The 21,780-nt window shown below is 43.2% G+C and overlaps 1 protein-coding gene across 1 annotated transcript in view; it reads left to right on the top strand.

Annotated features, from left to right (window-relative positions):
* gcn1 (GCN1 activator of EIF2AK4) overlaps positions 1 to 21,780 on the top strand; it is a 29,373-nt gene that overhangs the window by 2,756 nt on the left and 4,837 nt on the right. The window contains exons 6-51 of the mRNA XM_086313435.1: positions 950 to 1,048; positions 1,881 to 2,015; positions 2,099 to 2,276; positions 2,378 to 2,452; positions 2,560 to 2,688; positions 2,768 to 2,818; positions 2,907 to 3,005; positions 3,106 to 3,279; positions 3,367 to 3,519; positions 3,609 to 3,701; positions 3,795 to 3,870; positions 4,735 to 4,894; positions 4,994 to 5,183; positions 5,287 to 5,411; positions 5,758 to 5,936; positions 6,032 to 6,125; positions 6,211 to 6,324; positions 6,419 to 6,617; positions 6,705 to 6,857; positions 7,688 to 7,869; positions 9,591 to 9,671; positions 9,839 to 9,982; positions 10,406 to 10,530; positions 10,788 to 10,977; positions 11,069 to 11,139; positions 11,317 to 11,482; positions 11,575 to 11,769; positions 11,864 to 12,110; positions 12,227 to 12,348; positions 12,444 to 12,558; positions 12,791 to 12,970; positions 15,508 to 15,728; positions 15,843 to 15,911; positions 16,078 to 16,216; positions 16,302 to 16,498; positions 16,669 to 16,811; positions 16,904 to 17,021; positions 17,121 to 17,336; positions 17,453 to 17,617; positions 17,815 to 17,976; positions 18,072 to 18,164; positions 18,256 to 18,399; positions 19,097 to 19,366; positions 19,514 to 19,627; positions 20,141 to 20,371; positions 20,468 to 20,661. Coding sequence (XP_086169561.1) covers positions 950 to 1,048; positions 1,881 to 2,015; positions 2,099 to 2,276; positions 2,378 to 2,452; positions 2,560 to 2,688; positions 2,768 to 2,818; positions 2,907 to 3,005; positions 3,106 to 3,279; positions 3,367 to 3,519; positions 3,609 to 3,701; positions 3,795 to 3,870; positions 4,735 to 4,894; positions 4,994 to 5,183; positions 5,287 to 5,411; positions 5,758 to 5,936; positions 6,032 to 6,125; positions 6,211 to 6,324; positions 6,419 to 6,617; positions 6,705 to 6,857; positions 7,688 to 7,869; positions 9,591 to 9,671; positions 9,839 to 9,982; positions 10,406 to 10,530; positions 10,788 to 10,977; positions 11,069 to 11,139; positions 11,317 to 11,482; positions 11,575 to 11,769; positions 11,864 to 12,110; positions 12,227 to 12,348; positions 12,444 to 12,558; positions 12,791 to 12,970; positions 15,508 to 15,728; positions 15,843 to 15,911; positions 16,078 to 16,216; positions 16,302 to 16,498; positions 16,669 to 16,811; positions 16,904 to 17,021; positions 17,121 to 17,336; positions 17,453 to 17,617; positions 17,815 to 17,976; positions 18,072 to 18,164; positions 18,256 to 18,399; positions 19,097 to 19,366; positions 19,514 to 19,627; positions 20,141 to 20,371; positions 20,468 to 20,661 — 6,770 coding nt within the window. The remainder of the gene's footprint in view (positions 1 to 949; positions 1,049 to 1,880; positions 2,016 to 2,098; positions 2,277 to 2,377; positions 2,453 to 2,559; positions 2,689 to 2,767; positions 2,819 to 2,906; positions 3,006 to 3,105; positions 3,280 to 3,366; positions 3,520 to 3,608; positions 3,702 to 3,794; positions 3,871 to 4,734; positions 4,895 to 4,993; positions 5,184 to 5,286; positions 5,412 to 5,757; positions 5,937 to 6,031; positions 6,126 to 6,210; positions 6,325 to 6,418; positions 6,618 to 6,704; positions 6,858 to 7,687; positions 7,870 to 9,590; positions 9,672 to 9,838; positions 9,983 to 10,405; positions 10,531 to 10,787; positions 10,978 to 11,068; positions 11,140 to 11,316; positions 11,483 to 11,574; positions 11,770 to 11,863; positions 12,111 to 12,226; positions 12,349 to 12,443; positions 12,559 to 12,790; positions 12,971 to 15,507; positions 15,729 to 15,842; positions 15,912 to 16,077; positions 16,217 to 16,301; positions 16,499 to 16,668; positions 16,812 to 16,903; positions 17,022 to 17,120; positions 17,337 to 17,452; positions 17,618 to 17,814; positions 17,977 to 18,071; positions 18,165 to 18,255; positions 18,400 to 19,096; positions 19,367 to 19,513; positions 19,628 to 20,140; positions 20,372 to 20,467; positions 20,662 to 21,780) is intronic.

Genomic DNA, 21,780 nt, shown 5'->3' with positions numbered 1-21,780 from the left:
ATCCATCCTGCTCTCCAAGTGGACTCTGACATGGACACGGTTTGCTGATCTGTTACAGAGTCTTTTACCTGTCCTGGGTCGACTCACTGGGAGTGATTTAGGTGCTCTTCACTTGAAAATATGTTAAAGTTGAGACTCTAAATTTCAGGCTCTTTGAAGCCATTTAATGGCTGAATCTCAATCTGTGAACAAATTTCAACTTTTTGAGATTGTTAAACCTCAGACTGTCTGCAGCTGCATTTAAAACGTCCATTTAAAATACATTTTGTTCAGTTTGTAGAGTCTTAAAATCATTTAATTTAATTTCAGCCTCATCTTCATTGAAATAATCACATGTCTGAGATCCACCTGTAACGGACATTTTTCCACCAGAGTGATGACAACACAACAAATGACTGTTTAAAGCTTCATATACAGAGATGTTTTATTTAAACTGTGAATGCTGCAATAAGATACAATAATTGTTTGCAGTGCAGGGACAGCTGACAGGAATAGCTGTGTTATTGTCCACAGAGTCAGAAACATGGAAACTGAAATTTTATTCTGAGCTGATGATAAATCTGTGCTGCAGTCGCTGTCTCCATCCTTTTAGAAAGCACTCGTTTTAATACAAAAATCAAGCAAACTTACATCTACCTGGGACTTCAGTGTTTGTAAAAACATGAAGGTCTGCAGGTGAATCCACTTCAATGTGCGCTTTTAAACTTTATGAATGAGGAAATGAATCTGAGTGTCAGTCAGCTGGTTCAGGTGCACCAGGAGGGGAGGAAGAAAACCTGAATGCGAGCTGGCTGAGTCCACAGAGTCTGTTAGCTCGCTTTCTAGAACAGAAAACCAAATCTCAAGGTTAACAAACTCAGAGTTGTTCACTAAACCTGCTTCCTGTAATAGAGCACAGGTTTTACTTGGATGTTGGTCTCACCCCTGGGTGTTTTGGCTTCTCTTTCAGGTGGAGGTTCAGAGTCTTCTTGTGGCTGAGGTTGTGGGTGGAGCCAAGGCCACCGCTAAGAAGTCAAGCCTCAAGAATCTCAGTCACTTGTGGAAGGGAGTGAGTTAGAACACATTCTTGGATCTGACCTGCTTTTTTCACATCTCACTTTCATTCACTTCACCTAAAGGTGCAGTTTATTAAATTCACAAGCACCAGATCATGTCAGCTGTCACAGAGAGCACTCAATAAACAGTTTGTTATGGCTTTAATTATGCATGCGAAGCTGATTTCATTAGCTCAGCATGCACAAACAGAAATTGTCCTTTGCTTACGTGGGTTCATTTCAACATAACTTAGCGTGCGTGTGCACACACAGTGAGGCTACAGTGAAGGTGATAAATTGTAGTTAAAAACCCAGACTTTACTAACACATAAAAATGGCCAATTTGAATATCATATTCCAGATGATTGTGTACTGCTGAAGTGTTTTCATATGATGTAGCTGCACGTTATAGAAAGCTGGTCATTTCTTACTACCATGATAAATGATATGTAAACTATCTCACTATTTGATTTAATGTCAAATTTCAAAAAAGTAACTGTAGTTCAATAATCGAGATGGACCAAATGTGAAATTCTGGGCTGATACAGATGTTTAAAACAACAGTTTTGCTAACAGTAAAGCTGATACTCAGTTTTTGGTTGTTTTTTTTGTTATTTCCCATTTTTTTTCCCACTGAAACAAAGACAGTGTGTTTATAAAAATAAGTCACTTCTTTTTATTTTAGGTTTTTTTCTTCCATGTTTTAATATTTAGTTACCACTGAACATGACATTGATATAAATATGGTGTAGAACAGGCTGCAGAAACTTCAACTGCTTTTAGCTTTAGCCATCTAGCCATTTGATGATTCACACAGGTTTTCTAACAGTCACTTCTCTTTACCAGAACCCAGGGATGGTCAATCAGTACATCAGCACCCTGTTGACTCTGGAGCAGAGCCCCACGACTCTGGCTTTGCTGGGGGTGTGTTTTGACTTCTGCTCTGCTCAAAAGGACAACGCTACTATAGAGAAACACAGGGTGAGTTTAAATTTGTTTTCCATTTTTAGCAGTTCTTTCTGATATCTCTTTGTACCCTGATGTTCTTTGTGTGCTTCTTTCAGAGCGCGCTGCTGGACCTGTACGTGAAATCGGTCCTCATGAGCAAGACGAAACCACAGCAGCACATTCTGGACAAAAGTACTTCATTACTGCGTCACGTGTCTCACCCTGAGTTTAAGGAGACGCTGCTCCCTACCCTGCAGAAGACGATGCTCCGCAGCCCGGAGAACGCCATGCAGAGTGAGCTGCCTTTAGCTTTTGGTCATAGTGTTTAATCCTCACCTGTCTGAAGCTCATGCAGCAAATGAGGAAAAAAAAAAAACTCTTTGATGTCATTGCAGCCGTTTCCTGTCTGCTGTCTGCTGTAACGCTCGACCTCAGTCAGTATGCCATGGATATCGGAAAGGCACTCGCAAGTAAGGCTTCGGCTGGTGCTCTTTATTTCTTGAGCAACATGATTTTAAACCACACACTCAGCCTGTGCGATGCTATGCTTTAGGTATCATTGTGCTTTGTGTTGCAGGTCAGCTGAAAGCTAATAATGCCCAGCTGATGGAGGGAGCAGTCCAGGCCGTGCAGAACTTGGCCCAGCAGTGCAGCGACCCCACAGCTGTGCAGGATGTCGTCACACATCTCTTCAAAATCCTCGGAGGTGAACTAACTATTTCCCAAATAATGAAGATTTTTATGTTTGGGTTTGTTGAGCTGAAGCAGTATTGTTGTGGTTGCAGGTTCTGAAGGAAAGCTCACAGTTGTTGCCCAAAAGATGAGTGTGTTGTCAGGTATGCAGGCTTTCAAACACTTTGTATTTATGAGCTTGGCTGTTTAACATGAGAAAAGAAAGGCAAGCATTTGCTCTAAATGTTGCAGGCATTGCCAGCTGCAGCCATCATACCGTGTCAGGAGCCTCCAACCAGACTCTGAGCTCTGCAGTCACTGTGATGTTCATCCCCTATTTACAGCAGGAAGGTAACGCTCATCTTCCTCACCTTCCTCTCTTGGTCCTGTGTGTCTGTGAGCTCAAAATCCAGGGTTACTCTAAACTTGTTGTTCTCCTTCTTTTGTTTAGTCCATGAGGGCACGTTGGTGCACGCAGTGTCTGTGCTCTCCCAGTGGAGCAACCGCCTCACGGTGGAAGTTCCCGTCGCTCTGCTGGATTGGTTCAAGAAGGCGTTCACCCTGAAGACCTCCACCTCTCTGGTTCGGCATGCCTACCTTCAAGCCATGCTGGGGGCCTTCAAAGGTCAGTGAGACGCAAGGAGACATTATGCTGCATCACACGTGTGCAGCTGGCTTAAAGGAAGTCAAACCTTATTTGTCTGTTGTCCAGGTGACACTCTGGCCCAAGCCTCAGACCTCATACCGTTGCTGCTCCAGACAATTGAGAAAGCTGCAGCGCAGAACTCCCAGCATGCTCTGCTTGCGGAGGGCGTGGCGGCGTCTGTTCTCTTGAGTCGATTGGCTCTGCTGGAGACACAAACAGGTGAGGCTTTTGTTCCAGCTGTGGCTTTTTGTCACTTATAGAGCCTCTAAGAGAATATGAAGTGACAGAGGCTGTTTTTGTCCCTGCAGAGACCAAATTCACCAGCTTTTGGAATCTGATCTTGGATGAGAAGAAGCCGTTATTCACTACAGAGAAGTTCCTCTCCCAGTGCAGTGAAGAAAGTAAGAGCATTTTAAAAATGCTGTTATGTAGTTTTACGTTGCTTATGAGCGATTTAAAAAATGTCTCATTTCTGTTTTGCACTCTGTCTCTAGCTCTGCTCACAGTGCTACAGCTCTGTGAACGGCTGTTTTTAGATCATGCCCACAGACTGAACAGCAGCAAAGCACAGTGAGTCTAACCTCAGTGTTCATTCACACCAGAAACACTTAGATATCAAAATACTGTCCTCACACATCGTGTGCCCTTTTTGATATTTCTAACAAGGTGAAGGTGAACTTAGAGCCTTTCTAATGTCTCTTCTTTATGGCTGATACAGATTGATAGATTGAATAAAAGCTTTAAAGGATTTTGATGATAGCACTTATTGACAGCATACCAGTATCTGCTGTCAGTGCCTACATCAGCTGACTGATATCAGCCCAGTTATAGCCAGAAACATATGTTAATTTTAACCTGAGATGGTACTTTTTTTTTAGTGGGCAGTGAAATAGGGTTTAAAATGTAGTGCACAACAAGGACCTTACACAACTTGCTTATGCTATTTTACATATTCCCATGGTATTAATACTGTTGGGGCAGTGCTTTTACTGTATGAAGGAGCCTAAATGCAAGAAATTGTTGTGTGAAAAAGTCTTCACATGCGATGCTTGATCCCTGTAGTTTGTTTTTCTTGCTGTTATTTATTCCCCTTAGGCTAGTAACAAATCTTAATAAGAAAAAAAACTGTTTTAAATCTTTTCATCATACCATGTTTTAACATTTAAGCAGTAAAAAAGTGGAAACAACAGAAAAACATCAGTCTGTCATTTAGATACAGGTCTGGAAGGCAATATTGGCCCATGGCAGTGTTTGGTTGGAATACAGATACAACCCCAATTCCAAAAGAGTTGTTGAAGTAAACAGGACAAAACCCAAACTTGCTGACTTGCTGAAATTAAAAGTCACCTAGTGTTGTTTTTATGCAGGAAGCACGCAGTCTGCCTTTTATCCCGTTTTGCTTTAATGACATTTGCCCTTTTGTGCGCTCTGTAGGATGTATCATCAGGCCACGGTTGCGGCTCTGTTGTCTCGAAGCTGGCGTGTGAGGAAGAGAGCACAGCAGACAATCAGGAAGCTTCTCTCCTCTTTGGGAGGATCCAGTCTTGCTCATGGCCTTCTTGGGGAACTGCGGGTGGTCATCAACAAACACAAAGTACAGAATCACTTATCATTTCCAGCCGCTGCAGGGCTGGATGCTAACTCTTTCTACTCACTTTATTTTTATCTTACTGACAATACTGTAAACTTTCAGGTTTTACCCCAGGACAGCGTGGTGTCAGAGTCCGGAGAGCTGACTGAGCTGGGTCGCAGCTATGTGCCCCCTCGCGTCCTGTTGGACGCACTGTGTGTTGTTTGCTCCTCTGCCAGCCAGTGGGGCGATCCTGCTGAAGCAGAGAGTTTGGCTATGGAGACCCTGATAGTTTCTCATCATCCATCTATAGGTACATGGTTTTCACAGTTTGATAACCCCGAGGTTTGTTGCTATAGTGCTTTGGTGGTGGTAGCAGCATCTGAAATGTCTCACTCCACGTTTATCTTTTTCAGTGGAAGCTCGCCGTGGCCTCTGGCCTGTTCTCCTCTCCTCCATGAACTTGAAAGCTGAAGAGTTCATAGAAAACAACCTGGAGGCTATTCTCCCACAGCTGCTCAAAGTCGATGCCGACAACCAGGTTTGACAATCGTACAGCTTCATTTCTTGTATTCCACATTTGTTTATACAGATTCATGTAGAAAATGGTGAAAAAACAGAATGAAACAGCTTCATGTAGCATCTAGATCCAGGAAAGGAGACGTGTTCAGATGATGATAACAAACATGCACCTCTTTACATTTGCTCTCCAGCTAAAAAGCAGCATTTCTTTTTTTATTTCATCTTAAATTGAAGAACAGTTTTTCTTACTGTTCACTAAACTCGTACACTTGCAGACTTTCTGTTTGTATCTTAAGTGATGAATAAGGTCTTGGATTATTTAGTGATTTTATGTATTTATTTTTATTTTCTTCCTTTCTCCTCAGGCGGTCAGAAATGCAGTGGGCTCCCTTTCACGCCTCTCCCCAAACAAGCTGTTGCCACGGGTGATCAGTCACATCACTGAAGGGCTTTCCAAACCGGCACTGCTTCAGGTCACCAGGGAGGAGTACGCCATCATGTTGACACCCGAGGGAGAACTGTATGACAAGAGTATCATCCAGAGGTAAATGCGCAGTTTCACTCACCTGCAGCTGAACTCAGAGCTCCGTCTGTGGGACATTTATTCACTCCTGTCTCCCCTCTGTTAACCTGCTGCAGTGCCCAGAAGGAAAACACTAAGAAAGTAAACATGAAGCGAGAGAACAAGGCGTACTCATACAAGGAACAGATCATTGAACTGGAGTTACAGGAGGTAGATTAATTATTGTTTTTTATTTTTTAAGGACCTTAATGTTTGAAACTATTTGAATGTGTTAATTTCCTTTTTGATGTGACAGGAGCTCAAGAAGAAGAAAGGTATCAAAGAGGAGATCCAGCTAACTACCAAACAGAAGGAAATGATGCAAATCCAGCTGGAAAAAGAGTCTGCTACTCGCAAAAGACTCCAAGAGGTAAGGAGCTCTAAAGTCTGTCCAGTAAATCAGGTCATTAAAACAGATTGCCCCCCAGTGTGACATTTTAAAATTCCCTGTTTGCTGTTTGCAGCTGGATGGAGAGCTGCAGAGTGTGGTGGGTCTCCTGGAAGCCACTCTGATAGAGAGACCTGCTCAGATCACCAGGGAGCTCCCTGCTGTCCTCCAGGTCCTAATGCCCCTGCTGCATTCCCCCCTGGCTGCTCCAAGCATCCAGCAGGTCTTCTTGGATATTGGAGTGTGCCTCATGCCCAAGAGCCTTCAACATCTGGGTACAAAGTCTGTCTTGGTGTAGTTTTAAAACACTGTTTCTGGCATCTCAGTTTAAAATCACTTTTGTTTTTCTTTCCCCCATCCAGCTGTCCTTGTGGGTCATGTGACTTTACGGTTACTGAAGCCTGAGTGTGATCTGGATAAGGCCTGGGAACAAGAGGACCTGGCTACAGCTGCTCACCGCACCGTGATGCTGCTGCACAACCACACCGTCCCACAGAGAGAGGGCAAGACTGCCGGTGAGTACATGTGGTTCACAAAATGAAATGAATGTGAGTCAATAAATCTGAAAGGCTTGAACCAACACCACACTGATGATTAAAAACATTAAAAGATGAGAATAAAATCTAAAGAACACAAACTAAAGCGCTGCTCACTGTGACCACAGTATAACTGCTGAATGTGATGAATATTAAACTGGTTTCAGTTTCATATTTTTTCCCCCAAAAGATGAAAATAATTCAGATGAAAGCTCAAATAAAGGAGACAGGTTTATAATAGACATTTCTGTGCAGAAAATACAAACCTAAAGTATGTAAAAGATACCTTATGGGTCTGAAAACCTGAATTCTTTCAAACGTCCAGCAGAGGGCGCCTGCTCTAGTTTAAAAACAAAAAAGTCCCAGTCTTTAAAGGTCTAAGATGAGCTGATCTCTGTAAATACTTTACTGATGAGTTTGTGCCGTTTAACGGTAATTTTAATCCTTCGTGAAAACAGTGAAGCTCATTTAGGTTTGGTCAGTACTCTTGATTATCAACAGACATCAATGACCCAAAAAATATATTCAGGCCTTGTAGTGAACAAGGCTATTAAGTATAAATTACCCTAATAGCATACATGTGTAAATCATTTTAAATTATAAGGTACTAAAAATAATTATCCGGGCACATAAAGCAGGCACATGAGATTCCGAGGAACATAAAAATGATAGAAAGCAAACTGTTAAAAAACCCAGAATTAAGCGTTACCTTGGCGTGTGTGTTGGGCGGTGTCAAGCAAGCGTCGTTCAGGAGAGGGATGACCTTCTCTTCCTTTCCTTTCAATATGTATTTTTTATTTTTTCCTCAGATGCGGCGCCTCTATCTGCTCCTGCCTTTTCCTTCTGCTTCCCTCTCCTCAACGCTACACTCAGGGAGTCTTCAGACAGCACCGAGGAGACTGAGAACACCATGATGAGAGCACTGCAGGTCATCAATGAACACTCTCAGCTTCGGGCTGACACCAACAGTGATGACGTTGCCATAGATGAGGTACAGACGAATGGCTTTATTCCATTTTCTGTGTGGTGGCTGTTATCTGCACAGAGCGAGTTCTAAACAAGTTGGGAGTCTGTGTGAAGTGTAAATAAAAAGAGAATGCAATCATGTGCAGAAACCCATATTTTATTCATATAGTGCACATAAAACATATCAAACATTTAAGAGGAGAAAATATTCAACTTCAAGGAAGATATTGGCTCATTTTGGTATTTAATGGCAGCAACTCGTGTCGTGAAAGTTGGCACAGGGTAGAGTTCCCTGTTCTTTTAACAACAGTCTGTAAACATCTGGGGACTGAGGAAACCAGGTGCTGGACGTTTGGGAGATGAATGTTGTCTCACTCTCGCCTGACAAAGGATTCTAGCTACTTAACAGTCGCCATACTTCTTTGTGGTGTTTCATGTTACATGACGCACTGAAATGTTTTCAGTTGGTGAAAGGTCTGAACTGCACGCAGGTCGATGAACTCTTCTAATATGAAGTCATGCTGTTGTAATAGATGCAGGATGAGATTTAGCAGCATCTTGTTGGCCTTTCCTGAAATAGATCCTGTCTGCATGGGAGCACACGATGCTCCAAAATCTGGATATGCCTTTCAGCATTGTGCCTGGTTCCAGATGTACAGTCTGACATTTCTATAAACACCAATGCACCCCTATACAATCAGGATGTTGGCTTCAAGGCTGATGGCTAGCCGGATGATCCCTCTCCTCTTTAATCCAGAGGACGCAGCGCCACTGTTTTCCAAAGAGAATTTCCGATTTAATTCATCTGACCACAGAACAGTTTTCCACTTTACCTCAGTCCATGTTAAATGAGTTTATGCCCAGAGAAAGATGGCAGCATTTCTAGATCAGGTTCACATAGAGCTTCTTTACATGATTGAGCTTTAACCTGCTTTTGTGAATGGCACAGTGAACTGTGTTCATAGAGAACAGTTTCTGAAGTGCTCCTGAGTCACGACAGAATCGTGTCTGCTTTTTAATTCAGTGCAGCCCGAAGGCCCAGAGATCATGTGGTATCCAGTATTGATTTTTCCGCCTTGTTCCTGTTTCAAGTTAACCTGATTAGCTGTCAAACGTTGTTCTAGCCCAGTTTTTTTAGTACCACTTTTTAATTTAGTTTGTTTTTTTCCTGTCCCAACATATTTGGTCATGTGTTGCCACCATCAATTTCAGAGTAAGCTGAAATGTATTTTGAGAAATGATAAAGTTTCAGTTTAAGATGTTTTCTAAGTTTATGAGATTTGTAAATCTTTGTTTTTTGTTTTCTTTTTTTGTTTTTAAATTACGCTTTACATACCGTCCCCCTTTTTTCTTGGCCTGGATCTGTTTATTTTATTTTACAATACAATTTAAAATCATTTGTTTACTCTGTGTAAAAGCGACATAGGTTTATTCTTTGAGTTAGGGCCTTTGTTGTTTGCATGATTCATATATCAGTGTTAAGTAACTTAACAACATATCTACCCTTGACCTTCCTTTGAAAATGCTCAGCTACAAGTGCTGGACTGAAAGTGAAAAAACAGCCAGTGTCCAAAGAAAGGCCTTCAGAAAGTCTGGAGAATTATTGCCCAAGAGCACTTTAGAAATGACAAAGTCTGGCTCTTTGCAGTGTAAATAAAATGAAGAGTGGCTCTAGACTTGCACGATATAGAGTACATTTCCAAACACTGCATAGTATCATTTCTTTGTGTTGTTTTCTTGTCATAGAACGGCCCAGAGCTGCTTCCACGTGTCAGCATGTTGTTGCTACTGACCAGAGTCATTTCCACCGCAGCACCGAGGCTCCAGGTAAATGCCAGAGTTTAGAGTTTGTGTATCCAAACATTTGGACCCTTTCTAATGCTTCAGTGGGACATCAAGTCATTTTGAATGTTACCTTTTAGGTCTTGTTTTACTCTGCTCCAGAATTATTGCGTAGCTCCACAATGTGACACTTTGCACACTTTGTGTTTCAGGTGTTGGCGTCTCAGTGCCTGACGGCTCTGTGTGCCAGTGCTGGAGGAGAAGAGGGCTGCACTGTAGCAGAGCAGCCAGAGATCGATGTCTTACTCAACGCCCTGCTTTCACCCTGCTTCTCAGTCCGTGACGCCGCCCTCAGGGTGAGCCTGGGATCACTTCATTTTGATATTTGCTGAAGTGTCTCTGTGTCTCTCTGTCTTGCATTTCACTGGCCGTGGTTTTTAGAAGTGTTTCCATTACAGAACAGTTCAGAGCCTTTGTCCCTGACTGCCACAGATTTCTCTGAATTAACTTAGTCTTTTAATAAATTAATGAAGTTAATTTAATTGTTCAGCTGTATTCCTGAAAGCCTTGGCCTCTCTGGGTTGCTCTTTTTTACACACTCATGTAATTAACCTGGTTTTAAGAGATTCCGCCAGATGTTTTTCAGTCTTTCAGTGCCTCGTCCTAACTTTTTTGAAGCATTTTAGCAAATTAAAATGTGAAACAAACATACGTTTTTCAAGAAAATCAACATTTTAAGTTTCAACGTTTGATTAACGGTTCGTCCTGTTTGTTTTCAGGGGCTGTTGGAGATGGAGTTTGCCTTGCCTACAGACAGCACAGATGCCAGCGGGATGAGTTTGCTGCGCAGGCTTTGGGTTGCCAGATTCGATGTTGAGGAGGAAGGTCAAGCCTTGGCTGAAAAGTATGTAACACCTGTTCCTAACTTCCTGCAAACAGTCACTGACTGAAAATGTTTGACTTTTGTTCTTCAGCCTGTTTGTTCGTTCATGTTTCATTCAGTCCCATGTTGCATGTCTGCAATAACATTGTTTGAAAATTTACATTTTAACCATTCTGGTTTTTATATTCGAGTCAAAACATGATGAAAATGTTTGATTTGTGCTGTGGAGAAACAATGTTGTAAATTGGCCAGTTCCCCTGTTTGTTCCTCCTGCTCAGGCTCTGGGAGTCTCTGGGTCTGGAGTTGGTCCCTGAGATCTGCTCACTGCTGATCGGGGACGTCACTCACCACGAGGAAGCCATCCGCTCTGCAGCAGCTGACGCTCTGTCGAGTGCCGTGTCCCAGTACAGAGACCAGTCTGCCACGGTGCTCTGCCAGCTCACTGAGCTCTACCATCAAAAACTTTATGTAAGAACATGTCCCACCCATAGATTTTTATTGCTGTAACAATGTAAGTTTGTTTTGATCGGTTCTTTCTTCTCTTTTTTTCCTTCTAAAGAGACCACCACCTGTGCTGGATGCACTGGGCAGAGTCATCTCTGAAGCCCCACCTGACCAGTGGGAGGCCAGGTAATTAAATCTGGGTCTGATGGAATTTAAGGAAAGAAAAAAAGCTCTGAGTGCCACACAGTTCTGTATTACCCAAATGTAAATGATGGGAAAACATCAGGACTTAAGAAGTGTTCCTAAAGACTGTGGTTGAATGCAGTGTTGTTCTTGTGCGCTGATTATATTTTTTATTCCCAGGTGTGGCATTGCTCTGGCTCTGAACAAGCTCTCTCAGTACCTGGATGAATCTCAGGTCACCCCTCTCTTCCTTTTCTTCGTTCCCGATGCTCTGAACGATCGCCACACTGATGTGCGGCGCTGCATGCTGGACGCCGCCCTTTCAGCGCTCAACACACACGGCAAGGTAACGCTCAGTTCTATTTTTCTAGACGTTGTTTTCAGACAGCTATGATTTCTGTATTCCTCGGCATCTCATGCGCCTTCCTTATGTGTCAGGATAACGTGAGCTCCCTGCTGCCAGTGTTTGAGGAGTTCTTGAAGAACGCCCCGCAGGATGCCAGCTACGACTCTGTGCGTCAGAGCGTGGTTATTCTCATGGGCTCCTTGGCCAAACATTTGGACAAAAACGACCCCAAAGTCAAACCCATTGTGGCCAAGCTTATTACCGCACTCTCTACACCATCACAGCAGGTAAAGGCCTACTTTGGCTCCTTTTCTACCCACTCAACCTGTACTACTCCGATTTTCACAACGTCATCTTGTGTGGTATGTCGTCCTTCACCAGGTCCAGGAGTCTGTTGCCAGCTGTTTGCCTCCTTTGGTCCCCGCCATCAAAGAGGATGCTGCAGGGATTGTTAAAAACCTGCTTCAGCTGCTGCTTGAGAGCGACAAATACGCAGAGAGGAAGGGTGCAGCGTACGGGCTAGCTGGACTGGTCAAAGGACTCGGGATCCTGGCACTTAAACAGCAGGACATCATGACCACACTTACTGAGGCCATCCAGGATAAGAAAAACTTCAGACGCAGGGAAGGTCAGCAAGAATTCATGAGTCATTGAACTGTCTGGTTTTGATTCATCCTCTTTATACCAGATGCCACCATTATTAGCACAGCTCAGAGTATCCGGTTTATTTTTGGTTTGTTGCAGGGGCGCTGTTTGCCTTTGAGATGCTGTGTAACATGTTGGGAAAACTGTTTGAGCCCTACGTGGTCCATGTGCTGCCACACCTCCTGCTCTGTTTTGGAGACGGGAACCAGTATGTTAGAGAGGTGAGCAGGCAGGTCGTGTTGTTGTCTAAATATTAGTTGTTGGAGACTTTTCCTCAAGTGGGACATTTTACCACCCCTCCTGCTTGTCCTCCCAGGCTGCAGATGACTGTGCCAAGGCTGTGATGAGGAACCTGAGTGCCCATGGGGTGAAGCTGGTCCTGCCCTCCCTGCTGGTGGCCCTGGAGGAGGAGTCTTGGAGGACGAAAGCAGGTAAAGCGCATCTTCAGTCAAAGGGTGTCACAGCAGGTCTTGAATATAGTGATGTATTTAGAATGGGCTCTAGTTTTTTTTTTAGCACACACACACATGTAACTAGAGAACAGTAGTTACACGTGTGGTTTTCAGCTGTTGTAACAGCACTGAAGAGTTCATAAATGGGTAATAATCAGTCTCAGTCAGATGACTACTCCAATCCCGTCGCTCACCCCTCTTGTTCCTGCAGGTTCTGTGGAGTTATTGGGTGCCATGGCTTACTGTGCACCCAAGCAGCTGTCCTCCTGCCTGCCCAGCATTGTGCCCAAGCTGACGGAGGTGCTGACTGACTCCCATGTGAAGGTGCAGAAGGCCGGCCAGCAGGCCCTCCGACAAATTGGCTCAGTCATCCGCAACCCAGAGATCCTGGGTAAGTGATTCAGTGTCTTGAGGCACAGCTGCCAATGCAGAAGGCTTGTTGCTCATAGGCAGTCATAAAATATGGACCCAAAGAGGATTAAGAAACAGAAAATCTGAATATTTCCTTTGTCTTCATTCAGAAGCTACTGTTTCAGGTAGTGTCGATGAAGAGCAAATAAAATGAAAGCTATACTCTGCTGCAATGAGTTTAATCCTTTTTTAACACAGGAATGCATTCCTAAATTTGAATGCACTTTTTAGAGTGGAAATATTGCACTTTCCCTTATTTTGTCATGTATACTTTCCAACAGTGAATGCTAAGCTTTAACCTGCTCAAAGTTTCAAATGAGGTCAGTGTACAGCTAATCTCCGTGAGCCAAAACTTCAGCCCAAAGCATGAAAAGCTCAGCTTCAGACAGTCCTTTTGAACTCTTTGCGTGATAATAATGAGAACAGATATCCTTAATCTCAGAGCACTGAAGCCCACCCACCTGTTAAAATCTGCAGTTTGCAAGTAGAAAAAAATCATCTGAGGGGCTGCACCAAATACAGTCTAACAATAAAAACAGAATGTAAATAACCATAATTGGCTCACTCTAAAATATTTAGCCAAAAAGGTTTGTTTTGTTCTGAGTGACTGGAACAAATCATCTCAACAATGTCTAGTACATCTAGTACAACACCTTATGATATGACGAGTTGCATATTAATTTAATTCAGTTTTATTTATACAGCGCCACATCACAACAACAGTCGCCTCAAGGTGCTTTATTTTGTAAGGTAGACCCTACAATAATACATACAGAGAAAAATCCAACAATCATACAACCTTAAGCATGCAGTTATTCACCCCTTACTTAAGATGCCCGGCTCAGATATTTCAGTAATGTCAAACTTTAGACCCATCTCTAAACTTCCTTTTCTGAGTAAGATCTTGGAAAAGGTTGTTCATACTCAGCTGATGGATTATCTAAACAACTCTCAAATGTTTTTCAGTCCGGCTTTAAGCAGTTTCATAGCACAGAGACAGCTCTCATAAAGGTTATGAACGATATTCTGGTAGCGACGGGCTGTGGTAAACATGTGGTGCTTATACTACTAGATATGACTGCTGCATTTGACACAGTGGATCACGACCTGCTGATCTCTCGATTACAGCTTTATGTGGGCATTTCTGGCTTTGCACTCCTGTGGATAAAATCATACCTGTCAAACAGGAGCTTCTGTGTTAAGTTGGGCTCGTCATTGTCCTCTGTGGCCCCTCTGCCATGGGGTGTACCACAGGGATCTATTCTTGGGCCATTACTGTTTACATTGTATCTCCTGCCGCTGGGTGCAATCTTTCGTAAACACAAAGTTTCATTTCATCTATATGCTGATGACTGCCAGCTTTATTTTCCTTTCAGTCATTCTGATAGCTCCCCAATTAGACTCCTGCTTGATTGCCTTAGTGATGTTAAGTCATGGATGGCTCAAAACTTTTTAAATTTTAATGAATGTAAAACGGAAGCAATTCTGTTTGGCCCGAATCGTTCCTCTGATATCCCTGATGTTGACCTTGCTGCTCTGACCCCTCACCTGAAGAGCTCGATTACCAATCTTGGGTAAAAATCGACTCTGCACTTACCTTTGATGGCCACGTGAATGGGGTGGTGAAATCGTCATTCTATCAACTCAGGCGTCTGTCGAAGGTTAAACCTTTTCTTTCAAGGCGTGACTTGGAGACTGTTATCCACGCTTTTATAACCTCACGCTTGGATTATTGCAACTCCCTTTTAATAGGGGTTGGACTGGGCACTCTGACATACCTGCAACTAGTACAGAATGCTGCGGCACGGTTTTTATCTGGTAAAAGGAAATTTGAGCACATTACTCCGGTTCTGGCCTCCCTGCACTGGCTTCCAATTGAATTTAAGATTCATTTTAAGGTTCTTTTATTGGTTTTTAAATCTTTAAATGGTCTGGCACCTGCATATTTGTCTGATTTGCTGAAGCCCTATGTCCCCACTCGTTCGCTCCGGTCAGCTGAGCAGCTGTTGCTCTCAGTCCCCAAATCACGGCTGAAACTGAGAGGAGACCGAGCGTTCTCTATCGTGGCTCCTAAGCTTTGGAATAATCTTCCTCTTCACATTAGGCGATCGACATCAGTGCTGGTTTTTAAATCCAGATTGAAAACGCATTTTTATTCACTGGCTTTTGACTCAGTGGTTGACTGACTTTAATTTACTTATATTTTATTGTTTTTGCTATGTTTATTATTTTATCGTATTTATTATTATTATTATTATGGAATCTATTATATTTCTATTGTTCAGCACTTTGGTCAGCCTTGTGTGTTTTTAAAGTGCTATATAAATAAACGATGATGATGATACGACCCCGTATGAGCAAGCACTTTGGCGACAGTGGGAAGGAAAAAATCCATGTAAACAGGAAGAAACCCCCTGCAGAACCAGGATTAGGGAGGGCGACCATCTGTAATCTACTGGTATTATACCAGTGGTAGGTACAGTAATGCTAACAGCTAAGTTTGTTTTTCTCTTCCAGCTATCACCCCCATCCTATTGGATGCTCTCACCGACCCGTCCAGGAAAACCCAGACGTGCCTGCAGACGCTGCTGGACACCAAGTTTGTGCACTTCATCGACGCCCCCTCTCTCGCCCTCATCATGCCCATCGTCCAGAGAGCCTTCCAGGATCGCTCCACTGACACTCGCAAGATGGCTGCTCAGATCATTGGAAACATGTACTCGCTCACTGACCAGAAGGTACACGGGGATAAGCGAAATATCAGAGTAGTCCATTCAGTAAAACTAGTGTTTTCCAAAGCTTTTTCTTAATGATTTGTTTGCTTTGTTTTTGTTTTCTTCTGCTCCTTACAGGATCTGTCACCATACCTACCCAGTGTTATTCCTGGACTGAAGGCCTCCTTGTTGGACCCGGTGCCTGAGGTGTGTTTAGTATTCTTAAATAATCCTGTATGTATGTAGCTGACGATGAAGCAGCAGTTCACTCCGTGTTTTTTTTTTTTTTTTTTTTTTTTTTTTAACTTCATTTTATCTCCTCTCATTTCTTCCTTTCATCTTTTATCATGTTTCCTTCTCTTTCCCCCTTCAGGTTCGTACAGTATCAGCTAAAGCCCTGGGTGCCATGGTTAAGGGGATGGGTGAGTCCTGCTTTGACGACCTGCTGCCGTGGCTCATGGAGACGCTGGCCTCTGAGCAGAGCTCTGTGGACCGCTCAGGAGCTGCACAAGGTGGGTTCTTCTCTACTCTGTCCTCGTGTTTCTGATTTGTGCTCAAAGCCAAGAGCTCAGTGGTTTGTGTGACGGTCTTTTTCAGGTCTGGCTGAGGTCATGGCTGGACTGGGAGTAGAGAAGCTGGACAAGCTAATGCCAGACGTAGTGCAAACTGCCAGCAAGGTGGACATTGCTTCCCACGTCAGAGATGGCTACATCATGATGTTCATCTACCTGCCGCTCACTTTTGGAGATAAATTTACTCCCTATGTTGGTCCCATCATCCCTTGCATTCTCAAGGTACTGGTTACTAAGAGCTACTTACTGCTAAGAGTAAAACATTTTAAAATCACAATGAATAATAATATAAAAATGTTTCTTTTTTTTGTATAGCTATTTTCAGTTTTTCACTGTGTATCGTGTTCACGTACATGTTTCACTGCAGCCTCATGCTCTCTCTCGTCCACCAGGCGCTGGCCGATGAGAACGAGTACGTGCGAGACACGGCACTGCGAGCCGGCCAGAGAATCATCAGCATGTACGCTGAGACCGCCATCGCACTGCTGCTTCCCGAGCTGGAACAAGGACTGTTTGATGACCTGTGGAGAATCAGGTCAGATAAATGCACGGTAACATGTTGGCAGTTCAATAAATGTCACTCATAGAGCTACTGACCTGCTAACTCGTGCCCTTGTTGGTTTATAGATTCAGCTCTGTGCAGCTGCTTGGCGACCTGCTGTTCCATATCTCTGGAGTAACCGGAAAGATGACCACAGAGACGGCGTCAGAGGACGACAACTTTGGAACTGCTGCATCCAATAAAGTATGAATATGTATATATTTTTTTTCTCAGCAGTTCATTTTCTATTAACTGATATTGGTTGAATTTTGTTTGCTGATCTTTGACCTTTACCCCTCTCAGGCTATCATTAGTGCTCTGGGAGCTGAGCGTCGTAACCGCGTCCTCTCAGGCCTCTACATGGGCCGTTCAGACACCCAGCTCGTGGTTCGACAAGCTTCTCTCCACGTGTGGAAGATCGTGGTGTCCAACACCCCCAGAACTTTGAGAGAAATCCTCCCAACCCTCTTCACACTCTTGCTGGGCTTCCTGGCTTCTACGTGTCCTGACAAAAGAACAGTAATGCTTGTTTTTCTTTAACTCTTTTCATGATCTCTGGTGTTTCTGTTTGGCTCTTGACGTGAAAGTAGTCATACAGAGCTTTTTGTTAACGTCATTTGTCTGCACGGTTTTAGATCGCTGCTCGGACGCTGGGTGATCTGGTGAGGAAACTTGGAGAGAAGATTCTCCCGGAGATCATTCCCATCCTGGAGGAGGGCCTGCGCTCTGACAAGAGCGATGAGAGGCAAGGTGTCTGCATCGGCCTCAGTGAAATCATGAAGTCCACCAGTAAAGACGCAGTGAGTCACACTGCTGTTGTAACACACATTTTTTCCGCACGTTTGTAATTATTATAGCTCGTGGGATTGAATTAGAACTTTTACAATGATTTTATTTATTAAAAATGGTTCTGAATCAAGCAGTGGGGCCTGTTTTAGCTTAAGCTGAAAATTCTAGTAAACTTAAAACCTTAAATCTGATGACACTTGTGTTGCAGGTGCTTGTTTTCTCTGAGTCACTCGTCCCTACAGTGAGGAAGGCTCTGTGTGACCCTCTGGAGGAGGTCCGAGAGGCTGCAGCCAAAACCTTTGAGCAGCTCCATGCAACCATCGGTCACCAGGCGCTGGATGACATCCTGCCTACCCTGCTCAAACAGCTGGTGAGGGAGTGAGGGGGAAAATGTAATATGAAATCTGTAGGATTTAAGAAGCTTTGCAGTCTAGTCTATATCTCATACCGAACATGTTTTTGCAGGATGATGAGGAAACGGCTGAGTTTGCTTTGGATGGCCTGAAGCAAGTCATGGCAGTAAAGAGTCGTTCTGTGCTGCCTTACTTGGTTCCAAAGGTAAAGCATCACACGTGATTTCCTTTTTAAGGCCTTTATGTCATTTTTATGTTGTGTGACTATAATCCAGTGTTCTCTGTGCTTCTGCTAGCTGACTGCTCCTCCTGTAAACACCCGAGTACTGGCCTTCCTGTCTGCTGTGGCTGGAGATGCTCTGACACGTCATCTAGGAGTCATCCTCCCTGCCCTGCTCTCTTCCCTCAAAGGAAAACTGGGAACAGAGGACGAAGCACAGGTACAACCAGCAATCTCCAAATATAAAGCTTCCCTACTGATTCTGTTGTGTTTGAGGATTTTGTTAACGTCCTTTAGTCAGATTTTTCTTATTTGCTTGTTTGTTTTTTAATACCATACCACTCCTGTATATGTTAACTTTGTAGTATTCTGAGACAATACTCCAGCACTACTGCTGTTGCCCAGTTCTGCTCAGTAGCTTCTTCTATTTTAAATCAACTGGAGAATTAAAATCCTTCTTATCTGCTAAACAGGCCATATGTCCTACTTTGATTTCCTCTTATTGTCATTCAAAATGCAGCTGCAGACGTACCAGAACACCATGTCTCCCCTCTAGGCTCAGATTATTTTTTTCCCCTTTTTAAAGCACAGCTTTGACCATCACCAGGTTAAATCAGTTACTATCCAGTCTGTGGTCTCCCTGTCTTTTAAAACCTTCTTAATTTATTTCAAAACATTTTGTACACAAAGGTATTGGCAGTGATTTAGAAAGAGCTGCAGTTTTGTGGTGTAAATATTTACAACGCATTTAAACCCTAAAATACTTTTCAGATCTATGCGAGAAGTGAGCTCCATTAAAATGTCATGGTGTTGCTTCTATTAACTCTGACTTTTTAGTGGTTATTTTACTGTGAACACTGCATATTTTAAACTGCCTTTCTGAATGATATGACTGGATGTTGTTACCTTTGCACCAGGAATTGTGCAGCTGTCAGACGGTGATCCTTTCTGTGGAGGATGAAGTGGGCCAGCGGATCATCATAGAAGACCTGCTGGAGGCCACACGGGGCACCGATCCTGGCCTCAGACAGGCTGCCGTCACCATCCTCAATGCCTACTTTGCTCGCACTCGACTGGACTACAGTGCCCACACACGCACGCTGCTGTCAGGCGTCATCCGCCTTCTTAACGATTCCAACCCAGAGGTTTTGTCTCAGAGTTGGGACACCATCAACTCCATCACCAAGGTGTGTTCCTATAAAAATTTCTTTCCATTTGCATGAGCTTTCATAGTCTAGTACAAAATATGTTAGTAAATAAAACAGTGGACCTTTTGATTGTTTTTAAATCAAAGGTGAAATGCAAACTCACTGTGGCTTTGATGTGTTCTTTAGAAACTGGATGCAAGCAGCCAGCTGGCTCTAATCGACGATCTGCATCGAGACATTAGATCAGTAGCCGGAGACGTGAAGGGTCAGCACCTTCCTGGTTTCTGTCTGCCCAAGAAGGTAAGAGGGCAGCGCCTGACACAATAAACACTATTGCTACATTATTACAGCATGGTGATGTCATTCTACAGCAGCTCATTCATCCTATTGAGTTCTTGTTCTGTCAAGTGAGCAGAGCTTTGAGTGGGCACATTTGTGACATGAACTGTGTCCACATAATTAGAAACTCATTAATAGTGATCATTCACGTGGAGGTCTTTCTATTGATTTGCTCAATAAGAGCGGGCACTGCAATGGGCCAAGTGTGTTTTAACCTGGCTTACACACTTTCAGTAACAATCTGATTTTAATGTTGTTTAGTTCTTCAAAAAAGCAAAGTACCACATGTCCACTGGATCCAGCTTTCAAAAGTGTTTATATCATTGTGTATGTATATTACCTGTGGATTCTTGACTGTTCAGGGAACAAAAAAGCAATTTCAATATGCCACCAATTAAACATTAATTGGGAAATGTTGGTTTCTTTCAGCTCTGTTCAGTTAATATTTTTATTTTTATCTCGATGCTTACATAGGGTGTGACCTGTATCCTGCCAGTCCTGAGAGAAGGTGTCCTCACTGGCACCCCTGAACAGAAAGAAGAGGCGGCTAAAGCATTAGGAGGGGTCATCAAACTGACGTCTCCCGAGGCTCTGCGGCCGTCTGTAGTCAACATCACTGGACCTCTTATTCGTATCTTAGGAGACCGCTTTGCCTGGACTGTGAAGACTGCTCTATTAGAGACTCTCACCCTGCTGCTGGCAAAGGTCTGGTGGAAGACAAAATGGCCAACCGTACCTCTCCAAAGCTGGTCAAAGTTTCTGTCAGAAGGCTCTAACCTTTGCACTGCGTTCCTCCTCCAGGTGGGCATAGCCCTGAAGCCCTTCCTGCCTCAGCTCCAGACCACCTTCCTGAAAGCCCTGCAGGATTCAAGCCGTGCTGTAAGACTGAGGGCAGCAGAGGCTCTGGGTCAGCTGGTTTCCATCCACGCCAAGGTCGATCCACTCTTCACTGAGCAACTCTCTGCAATTCGCAATGCCGAGGACTCTGGAGTCAGGTTTGTGTGCAGTCTGGTATTGTTCAGTACAGAATCAGCAACAATAAACATCCCCAACAGAATTTTCAAAATGTGTGAGCCTGTGATGTTAATATTTTAAATCATTTTATCTCCACAAATAGAGAAGTTGAAATGTATCATCTGATTAAAGATGCTGCTTTGTCTTAATGTTACAAGCACAGACTGGGAGCCATTAGTCTGAAAATGTGTGTATGAAGCATAGCCTGTATATTAAAGAGGGCAGTTCACTCCTCTATTTTGGAATAATCATTTAGACAATAGAATATGCTGAGAAAGCATTTACATGCTAATTACTGCCAAACACCAGAACCAAACCTTCAGGGCACAGAGCACAAACTTCAGGATGGACTGAATCACCCAGAAAGTCATTTTATTTGTCACTTAATTTCAGCATGAAGACTCCCAAAGGCACCATGAGCACAAAAAATATGGAGAAGTCATAAATTGGGCACACCAGCTGCCAGTACAGCTCTTTATATTGGCACACGTGTCATTGAAAGAATGATTTTTTTTATTTTTATTTTTTTTTAAACCTGGTTTTGTATCCTCAACATTAACTTCTATAAAGTAGACACAACAGTGTTTGTGTTTTGTAACTTTTTTGCTCTAATAAGGAACATAAAGAGCATTTATTTAATTTATCGGTAGGCCTAAATTAGTGACCAGTATTAGCTATTTGCCACTCTACCGATCTCCTCACTGATAAAAATTAAATAGTAAAGAAGAGGCTGGAGAAACACTCTTCAGTTGTGTTGTGGGTGCTGACATTGCACAGTTTATCCATCAGAGGGCACTCTGTAGCGTCACTTTTTGCAAGAAATGCGACAACAATCTGATCTGAGCAGTGTCGAGCAGAGCGCAATTAATAAGTACACATATCAGATGTTAGGAAAATCTGCTTAAGAAGCATAAGCAGTAATAATATCAGCCAATGATTTAGAATTTGGGATCTTTTTATTTTTTTCTTAAATCATCAAATATTGGTGTCGGTCCAAAAACAAATCCTTTATCGGCTGGCCTCTGCTGGCTTCAGTTTTCTAGTTGCTGCTTGGTTTGGAGTCAGTTTTAAAGTCTGAAACATTTCTCCCAAAATATTAT

This window comes from Aulonocara sp. 'chitande type north' Nkhata Bay, linkage group LG12 (assembly GCF_057382095.1).
Source record: "Aulonocara sp. 'chitande type north' Nkhata Bay isolate Kocher_YH1m ecotype deep benthic linkage group LG12, A_spYH_male_GT1.1, whole genome shotgun sequence".
Lineage (NCBI taxonomy): Eukaryota > Metazoa > Chordata > Actinopteri > Cichliformes > Cichlidae > Aulonocara > Aulonocara sp. 'chitande type north' Nkhata Bay.
Note: the sequence above shows the minus strand (reverse complement) of the source record. Positions and strands in the feature narration are given on the sequence as shown.